We start from the raw sequence: 9327 nt of genomic DNA on the forward strand, positions 1-9327 counted from the left end.
ATTTGGCTTGGAATGCTGTGACATTACTGAATGCTACATGGAACAGACACTCCTCACACCATACACAAACTGCAGGACCTTTAATCCAGTGGGCTGTGCCTTACCACTGTGACTTTGTACACTGGGTGCACTTACTGCAGGCTTTGCACAGGAAATGGACAGGGATGTGTAGTTTGGTGAACTATTTAAACCTCGTGGAACAAGCACAATGGACATGGAAAGTCATTGGAAATGAGCAGCTGTGTCACACAAATTCTCCAAATATTTGAGTAAATTTCTGTCTGTCTACAATCTGGCCATACTTAATTGTAAAATACAAAGTATCTGTAGTGTTATACCGCTTGAACTGGTGAAGGAGCTCGTCCTTGCTATCTCCAACTTCATCCAAAGTCACCACTGTCTCTATGGGACAGTAAATGTCATTACGTCTTCCCCAGAATGTCAAGTGGGCCACTCTGACAGTTTGTCCAGTTTCACTTAAGTAGATGAATCCAATAATTCTTCTGAAAAAGTAGCTCATGCCATACAGCATAGCCCCAGCAAAGACAGCGATGCCAGTTGTGTAGAGGAGGATATTCTGGGACACCTGGCCCTGCAGGTAGAGGTAGCAGATGGGAGGCAGCATGATCATGGAGGTGGCAGTCTGCAGCAGCTTCAGTCTCGACAGGATCCTGCAGTATTTTATCCCTGGGAACCTGTAGACCAGTTTGAACTCTTCTGTCCTGCCATGCACAGCCTTCTGCTGGACCACAGCAGCAGGGGCCAAGTGGGACAGACACACGGACAGCTCTCGGGGTCTCCTGAGGTAACTCCTGACACCGTGAGCTCGCTGGGCTTGTGACTGCAAACACTGCCATGAACCAGCAATCCAGGGCAGGCGAGCAGCTTCCCTTCTCCATGGCCTTGTCCAGAGCTCCTTCTGCAGCGATCTCCCAAAAGGTGCTGCTGTGCAGGCTGCGGTCCTGACCGTGCAGAGCCAAGCCTGTAAGGTAACATTCCCACAGGTCATCGTTTGAGTCCTCTTTAAAACCCACCAGGGAGCTCAGAGTTGGTCCCTCGGGCTCCTACAGACAATAAAGCACAATCCCCGGGTCACTGTAACCTTAATCCAGTGTTCTGATAAAAAAACTGGTGTTTGTGCTCGCATCCCTCCCTGCAGACCGAGAGGGAAAACTGTGCTAACACAGCTGGTATCAGTGAGCTCAGTGACCGACACTGGCACACCCCCTGCCTCCCGCCGGCTGAGCAACATCCCAGCAAAGCTGCTGGAATCGCCGACTCCTTAAATAACCACTTATACAGCAGTTTTAGGGAAACAGAAAAGTGGACTAAGCACGGTAAAGGGGAGGAGAGCGCGATCAGGCCGAAGGAGGCAGAGGACGCTGGGAAGGCGCAAAGGCAGCAAGGGAAGTTCCGCGCTGCCCCCGCCACGCTGTGGGACACGTGGCGTGCAAGGACCCGTCACCGAGGGGCCCGCGACAGGGATGGCGACAGGGATGGAAAAGGGAAAGGCAAGGAGACGCGGAAAGGGGAGAAGGAGGGGGAAGGAGGAACAAACCCCAGCCCTCACCGCCGCCATGGCCCCGCCGCCTCTCCGCGCCTGCCCCGCCCCGCCCCGCGCGCGGCCCGCCGGGAGGGGCGGCCCCGCGGAGCAGCCATGGCGGCGCCGCCCTCCGCGCTCTGCCTGTTCGACGTGGATGGCACCCTCACGGCGCCGCGCCAGGCGAGTGCGGGACGGGGCTGCGGGAGCGGGGCCGATGGCACACCGCGGGGCCGATGGCACACCGCGGGGGCACGGCTGTGCCGTGTGCCGCGGGCTCCGTGAGCGCGCTTCATTCATTTAACGCTGCTTAAGGACCCGCACGGGCTGGTTGTTGCGGAATGGAGGCGCTGGCCTCTGGCAAATCTGACGGCTCTGTTTTGGACCGTAGAAAATCTCGGCGGAGATGGCGGCGTTCATGCAGCAGCTGCGGCAGAAGATGAAGGTGGGGGTGGTGGGCGGCTCGGACCTGGCCAAGATCCGCGAGCAGCTGGGCGAGGACGGTAAGGGCGATCCCGCTGGGGCGATCCCGCTGAGGTGATCCTGCTGAGGCCATCCCCCTGAGGTGATCCCTCTGGGGCGATCCTCGCTCCGAGCCCCGGGCAGCCGCCAAGGGCACGTGGAGGTTGAGCCCCGTCCATCCCCTTCTTCCCTTGCTTGTAATTGTCTTCCTGGGAGTGCTGTGTTGCACTCCGGCTCTGGGGAGTTACTACCCGGCTTTTGGAAGTCGCAGGCTGTTTGCACTGTAGGTATGTGGTATCTCGATATTAAATTAACAGGTTGTTGCTAGTGGTGAAATCCTACCTTGATGTCAGAGCTTTGTCACACTGCTGTGTGCAGTGCAGTCCTGTATGTGACATACACGTGTGGGCTGCTCAGCTGCCGAGCACATCCCTGAGGACCTGGATTTGTTCGCTGTGGGGTTATGTAGCTCTGGATTCTTGCCTTAGTCCTTTATTCTTAATGGTCTTTACTTAATTGATGCCACTGACAGCCTCCTGTAGTGCCCAGGCAGCTCAGAGTTTGTTTGCCTTCCAAGTGGTCTCAGTGAACCATATCATCTTGTGTGGTGCTGAGACTCACAGCTCCCAGACGTCTACTGAAGATTAGTGACACTGAGGAAACAAACCTAAAAGGGCAGTATTTGACTTGCTCTGAAGCCAGGCCATGTACCAGGTGTTTGGTCATTCTTTAATTTTTAATGCACAGAGTCATGCATATAAGTAAAGCCACAGGTAAGTCAATTGATTCAGCATGCTTTGAGGTGTGTGTTAATCATAGTGAGAAATGGGACTAGCTTTAATCTTGTGCTTGATGCTATGCTGCTGAAATTTTCATGCTTTAGGAGCTAATGTTTGCTGTATTTTAAGCTATTTAACATTTAAGACAATTCTGCATTAAGCATTGAGGGGAAATGATGAGTTACTGTGTTTTTGCTTGTTTGCAGTGATTGAAAAATATGACTATGTGTTCTCAGAAAATGGCCTGGTAGCATACAAAGATGGGAAATTCCTGAGCAAGCAGGTAAGTGTGAAATTTCCAACAGTGAGAAAAAGAAATTTTCTAAACAATATTTTGATTTATTTGTACAGTGTAGTCCTTTGTATCACCCTTTCAAAGACCAAAGTTGCTGCTGCTTTCATATGTTAGTCCTGTTAATGGATCATTCATTTGGCATGTAATGTTTAACATAAATAATGGAGAGCAAACACTTAAAGAGATCCTGGCTGAATTTGCTGCCCTGACCAGTGGTTCCAGTTTACTGCAGGAACAAGCTCCATTTCTTTGTGCTTTGCTATAGCACAGCACATGCAGACATGTGCAGACATTAAAACCCTTTTTGTTTAGGGCTGCTGCCTGTGGCACAGTTTCCTTCTGAAGCAGGTACAACTAGGAGTCATTAAAGGATAGTTTGGTGTTATAAAGTGAATAAAAATGAGAACCTTTAGCTAGTACCATGTGAGCATCAGCTGATGTTACTGATTGAAGGCATGTTTGTTTCTCTGTGGTATTAACTATGCCTGATTACCCAATGTCTGTGTTTTCCATGTGACTTGCTTTTAGAATCTCAGATTCTGGACCCTTGGTTGAATGGTGTTTGTTTTGTTAGAGCATTCAGGGCCACCTGGGCGAGGACATCCTTCAAGATGTCATCAACTACTGCCTGGGTTACCTTGCAAAGATCAGACTGCCAAAGAAGAGGTATGTGCACACAGACATCTCACTTCTCCATGGGGGATATAAAGCTCAGCTCAGGGTGCTCAGCAAAAAAAAAGAAAAGAGTAATTTCTATTTAGGGAGCAGCACTGTGTGTGTGAAACAGAGCTCTGGCCATGCATACAAAGACAAGTCCCCAGCTGGAGCACAGGGCTTGAAATACTGATCAGCACTTTGTGTCAGAGAGAAGGAGGTTGAGTTTTGAAGTAGGAGAGTTCCCTTGCCATGTTTGGGATTCAGAGATGAGGAGTGCAGCCAGAGCAGCTCTGTGTGAGGTGTGAGGTGCAGCTGTGCAGACACTGAAATGTGCTGGGTGAGGCAGGGCAGGACACTGCCCGCATTGCTGGGAATTCTGCAGCTTCACCCCACACTGACAGCCTGGCCTGTCAGGCTCTGGGCTTGATGGGATGCTCCAGTCACACTTGTTAAACCAAATGGTGCTTTTAAGAGCCCTGAGTAAGGATGATGATGAGCTTGCCAGGTTCAAAGTCCTGAAGACTTACTGCTGCCAGAGGTACCTGCATGTAGTGAGACAGGTGATTCCCACTGCCTTTAGAATTAAATGGAAATTTACTGTGATATTTAGTGCTTTGAGCAGTTTTCTCATCTATTTTCTGTCTTGTGATCAATTCCCTTGCAGAGGCACTTTCATTGAGTTCAGAAATGGGATGTTAAATGTGTCCCCCATTGGAAGAAACTGCAGCCAGGAAGAACGACTTGAGTTCTATGAATTTGACAAAGTGAGTTACAACTCTTGAAAAATCCCCAGCTCTCCTGGAGGAGGCAGTTATGGCCAGGTTATGATTTTTTTAAAACTTTCATTGTTTGTGCAATTCTATTTTTTTTTTCATTTTAATCCTTTCCATGTGGTTTAACTAATTTGTCCATTCAGGAAATAAACAATGTGGGGTTTTTTGTTAGAATAGCAAGGATTTCTTGCAGAAGGGTGGGTTTGGCTCATGTTTTTAATCCAATATCCAGGCTACTGAACATCCTGCTTCTGGGGTTTCTAAAAAACCCTCCCTGTCCTAGGTAAAACCATACTTTATGTTGTCCTCTATAGTGTAACCAGCCTGGGTCCATTCAAATCAATAAAACCATTCTTTTTTAGAGGTGGTTTTGGGTTATCTTTTCACTGGTAAATCAACACAGTTACAGCATGTAACTGTTGTTTGGTTTTGTTTTCTTTTTTCCTTAACAGAAGGAGCATATAAGAGAGAAATTTGTAGCTGATCTACAAAGAGAATTTGCAGGCAAAGGCCTCACATTTTCAATAGGTAATACTTTAAAAGAATGTCATTTAAAACATCAATTAATTTAAATTTCATTTAAGTCATTCTCTCTTATGGCTGTGACATCCTATCTCATTTGTGTGACAGGTCTCTCTGGGGGTGGTTGCAGGCAAGACTGAGCCTCTTTTTCCTCTCAGGCTTTTATTGGGACATTTTAATTGAAATCCATCAACAAAGAGAACTTCATTTCTTGTCATCAGTTCATTGTCCTTTAATGTCAGTTGTGTGACTGATTCTGCTCATTTTGGAGCATATTAGATGCTTTGGATTAGTCAGAGTTGTTTCTGTGAATCAGTTTTGATCAGAGCTACTCCCTCAGTGCTGTTCCAGTTGCCCTTGGTTCTTCTGTTATACCTGCACTGTGTGGGAGGAAGGAAAGAATCCAAAAGCAAGTGCAAGCTTAAGGAAAAAAAATAAAATTAGGGGGAATTAAAAGTATGGTTGGCATTAGTGTTGAAGCACTAAGGCAAAAGTGAACTGCAGTGCAGCTTTCCTCTCTCCTTTATGTTGTAGATACCTTATATAAGATATTTTTATTTGTTGTAGATACACCTGCTTCATGTGGGAATCATGCTCTTGGGTATTGGAGAAGGCCAAGGGCTCAGAACTGGAACCGCTGCTGAAAGGGCTGATTTCTTCCCTTTCCTACTCTGAAAGCCTTAGCAAGTCTTTTGCCTATGATTTTATGGCTGTACATATATCAGTGGCTGTGTTCATGTGTCCTTTCTATCTAAAAGTAAAAAGATTAAATGTAATTATTTTAAAAGGTTCATTTGGATAGCAGTGAGTGTTTGGGAACATGCTCAGACTTTGCTGAATAAGTGCTTGATAAATAATCTCTGAATCACATCTCTAATAACTGATGCCCTATAAAACACCTTCTGTACTTGCAGGACTTAACTCCAGAGTCTCACAACATGTCTGTGTCTTCTGCAAAGCTCCCTCTGCCTAAAATCTTACCCAGTTTACGGTTTTTTTTGCACTTTCTCTCCCTTCAGAAACATTGTTAAAATGTAACAAGTGTTGGTTCCTCTCTCTCCTAGGAGGGCAGATCAGCATCGATGTGTTCCCAGAGGGCTGGGATAAAAGGTACTGCTTAGGAATTGTTGCCAAGGATGGATACAAGACTATTTATTTCTTTGGAGACAAGACCATGCCAGTGAGTACTTTAGTTTGACACCCTCATTTGAGAGCTGCTGTAATTAACCCTCAAGGAGTGCACCTTGTAACCTTAATCCTGACAAGAGCTGAAGTCAGGGCATAAACGTGTCCATGTTTGCCTGGCTGTAGATAGGAAGTTTTCCTTCTGTTTCCTGAGCTGAACACAGGTTTTTGCCTCAACAGAGGTTGTTTTAAAATTGAACTTGTGTAATTCTGTTAAACACCTAGGTGACATAACTGTGTGAAACTGATTGTCCTGCTTGGTCAGTGTAGATTGGTTTTTGTTGGCTGCTGTTTATTAAGCATATTTATTTCCTGTCTCATTTAACACTGTGCCTTTGCTCACTGCTCTGTCTCCACCCTGGGGAACTGAACAGAGTCCCTTGTCCCTCATTGTGGGGCAGAGCTCTGCAGGGCAATTCAGAGGCTTTTAAAAATCAGAGACTTGACAAGAGCTTGTGAGGGCACTGGCAAGCACAAGGACTTGCTTGAAATTAAAGCTGTCTGAATTTGGCCAAAGGACACTATCAGCCTGTTTTATAAGAAAAGGCTTGGTTTGATAAGAACTCACAGTTACAAAACTCTGAAATTACACAGGACTTTATACATTTAAAAAAATAAGGTTTATAAGAGAAAGACAAGCTTAAAATTAAAGGTTTTTTTCCCCTGACATCAGCTGCAAAAGTAACCACCTCTCCCTGGGGCACAGAGCTCACAGACAGTTCATGTCAGACCCTCTAAGTGGCAGTGCAGCACTGCCAGAGAGTTGAAGCACTGAGAGCTGATGCTGACCTGTGGGAGCAGTGTGGCAAACAGAAATTTGGGAATGAAGCTCTGGATGGATTTTGGGATCTGTGCTCATCCAGGACAGTGCTGGTGCTCATTGAGCCTAATCACTGCAGGCCCTTGGAAAAAGTCCATTCCTTCACTGTTTCCTTTCATGTGTCCCTATTTGTGACTGTGCTTGATGTTAAATAAAATTAAATCATCTTCTGCTTCCAGGGAGGGAACGACTATGAAATTTTCACAGACTCCAGAACAGAAGGCCACAGTGTCACATCCCCGGAAGATACAAGAAGAATCTGTGAAGAGCTATTTTTTAAATAAAAGACTTCAGAATTCACACTTTGAGGACAGTTAGAACAGCAAAATAACTTGAAACATCATCTTCATACTGGATTGTTTTTATGTAATTGGCCATGAATAGCAGGTGCTTTGCAGGTCAGCCATTACTAAAGGGAAATGTTTTACTTGAAGACCCCTTGCTGCCTGGGGGAACACAGCAGAGCTCATTGAGCACCATCCTTTCAATTTCCAATCACATAAATAGTTTTCTTTTTGCTTGGTTGTGGGGTTGGGTTATATTTTGGGTTGGTTTTTAAGATATCTGTAAACTTAACTAATTAATTACAATTTAGGGAGGGAAGGGGAGGCATAATCTGCCTCTAGTTGATTCCTGGTCTTAAAATTGGCCTGCAAGGCTTAATCCCTAGTTTTTTATGTTGAGGCAGCTTTTTAAAAGATGCAGTTGATTTTTTAAATACTTACCTTGTGCTATATGAATTAACATGAATTATAAGACAGTTTCTTGTCTAAAACTGGAAGATGAGTAAAAGGGAAAGGTTTTATTTCTTCCTGGGGTTGGGAAGATGGCACTGGACCAGAAGTCCCTGACTGCCATCCCTAGGAGTGCTGGAGCAGCTGGTGCCAAAGTTCCCTCCTCAGGATGGATGTGGTGCCAAGGCACAACTCAGGTCATGCTACCTACACTCTGTGCAGACCAAATCTAAAAAAATATTTGTAAAAATTAATTAAAATAACTTCACCACGTTAGCAAAATATATTTCTGCCACTTTGTGATCATTTTCTGAGATTCCTGGTTAAGGCACTAAGGGTAGATGAGATTTTTCATACTACAAAAATGACCTAAACTATGTTTCTGTTAAAATTCAAGTCAATGTCTGACATTCTGTGTAACTGTTAATTACTGTTACTTTTCTCATCTGGTATTAGGAAAGTAATCTTGAGTATAAACGGTTTGATTTAGTAAAGGAGAATAAAATCTGATTTTATCATTAAAATATTCTGTTTTGATTTATCATTATGGAAAATAAAATACTTGAAGCAGACCTGTTGCATGCTGCCTGTCTGTACCAAAATATTAATAATTTGAATTTTTTCAGTTCCAGGTTCACGGGATACTTGCACAGTAAAAAAGCAGAGAATAGAATCCTGGTACCACCCAAAATCCCCAAAAGGGCTTACAAAAATCAGAGGGGGAGTGCAATGCACCTCATGTACCAAAACCTTATGTCCCAGCACACTTCTTCCCTAACTAATGGGAGCTGACTTAGGACCAGGACTATCCCTAGTCCAGGAATGCTGTTTAAGGACAGTTTAAGAGCTGCTGCTTTGATTGTTTTCAGCCCCAAACACATTTCTGGCTGCTCTGTCCTGGGGCCCTCCTCTGACAGGTGCTGGCCTTGCTATTCCCTAATTGTTCTGCTAAGTGCAGTCAATGGCAGGGAAAACATTTCCTTAAATAAAACTGGAGTCACCACACAGGGGTGCCTGTGCAGGCACCTGCATTTTCCTCTTTAAAGCTGATCCTCCTCAGCACCAGGTACCCAGGGAGCAGACTGGAAACACATGGAAGCACTGAAATTGTTGCATTTATTGTAAAGGAAGCAGGGGGTGATATTCCAACAAGCTGCACAGTGATAAACCCACCACTACCAAGGCTTATGGGTCATAAAAACAGAACCAAACCCAAACCCCAGCACACCAGTGTAACAGGCACAGCTAAGGGAAAACAGCCAGCACAGCAGTTCTGAGCCCACATCACAGCTGCTGTGAAAGGCTCAGGACAGCTCCTGACAGCCAGCACCTCTTGGTGAAGCTCCAAATCCACAACTGAAGCTACACTGTTTCATACAACTAACAAGAGTTCTGCTTTTTTTTCTGGTTTTATTTGCAAAGTCAATAAAAATCCACTGTTAGGAAAATAACAGAGAAAAATGCTTCATTTGAAAGAAAAAAAAATATATGGAAGGCAAATAGGAACAAAACCAATTTAGTAGCACTACAACTACACAAAAGTCTGGGGAAGGGTGGCCC

General features: G+C 45.2%; 2 protein-coding genes across 2 annotated transcripts; one reads left to right on the forward strand and one right to left on the reverse strand.

Annotated features, from left to right (window-relative positions):
• Positions 1-211: 211 nt before the first annotated feature.
• Positions 212-1582, reverse strand: TMEM186 (transmembrane protein 186). Its single transcript, XM_054271022.1, has 2 exons — positions 1571-1582; positions 212-982 (listed from the first exon to the last, which is right to left on the reverse strand). The coding sequence occupies exons 1-2, from the start codon at positions 1577-1579 to the stop codon at positions 245-247; spliced, it is 747 nt and encodes a 248-aa protein (XP_054126997.1). The 5' UTR covers positions 1580-1582; the 3' UTR covers positions 212-244.
• Positions 1583-1643: 61 nt separating this feature from the next.
• PMM2 (phosphomannomutase 2) lies at positions 1644-8339 on the forward strand. Its single transcript, XM_054270838.1, has 8 exons — positions 1644-1723; positions 1932-2043; positions 2988-3064; positions 3651-3742; positions 4398-4497; positions 4959-5034; positions 6093-6208; positions 7213-8339. Exons 1-8 carry the CDS (start codon positions 1658-1660, stop codon positions 7315-7317), a joined length of 744 nt encoding a protein of 247 aa, XP_054126813.1. The 5' UTR covers positions 1644-1657; the 3' UTR covers positions 7318-8339.
• Positions 8340-9327: the final 988 nt, after the last annotated feature.

The sequence above is a fragment of the Melozone crissalis genome, unplaced genomic scaffold (assembly GCF_028551555.1).
Source record: "Melozone crissalis strain CALT ecotype California unplaced genomic scaffold, PUWL_Pcris_2 ptg000012l_1, whole genome shotgun sequence".
Lineage (NCBI taxonomy): Eukaryota > Metazoa > Chordata > Aves > Passeriformes > Passerellidae > Melozone > Melozone crissalis.

Excerpts from the sequence above, each read along its gene's own strand:
- PMM2 (XM_054270838.1), top strand. The coding sequence starts at position 1,658 with ATGGCGGCGCCGCCCTCCGCGCTCTGCCTGTTCGACGTGGATGGCACC. Across the intron at positions 3,743-4,397 it reads ATCAGACTGCCAAAGAAGAG|AGGCACTTTCATTGAGTTCA; the intron begins GTATGTGCACAC and ends ATTCCCTTGCAG. Across the intron at positions 5,035-6,092 it reads AGGCCTCACATTTTCAATAG|GAGGGCAGATCAGCATCGAT; the intron begins GTAATACTTTAA and ends TCTCTCTCCTAG.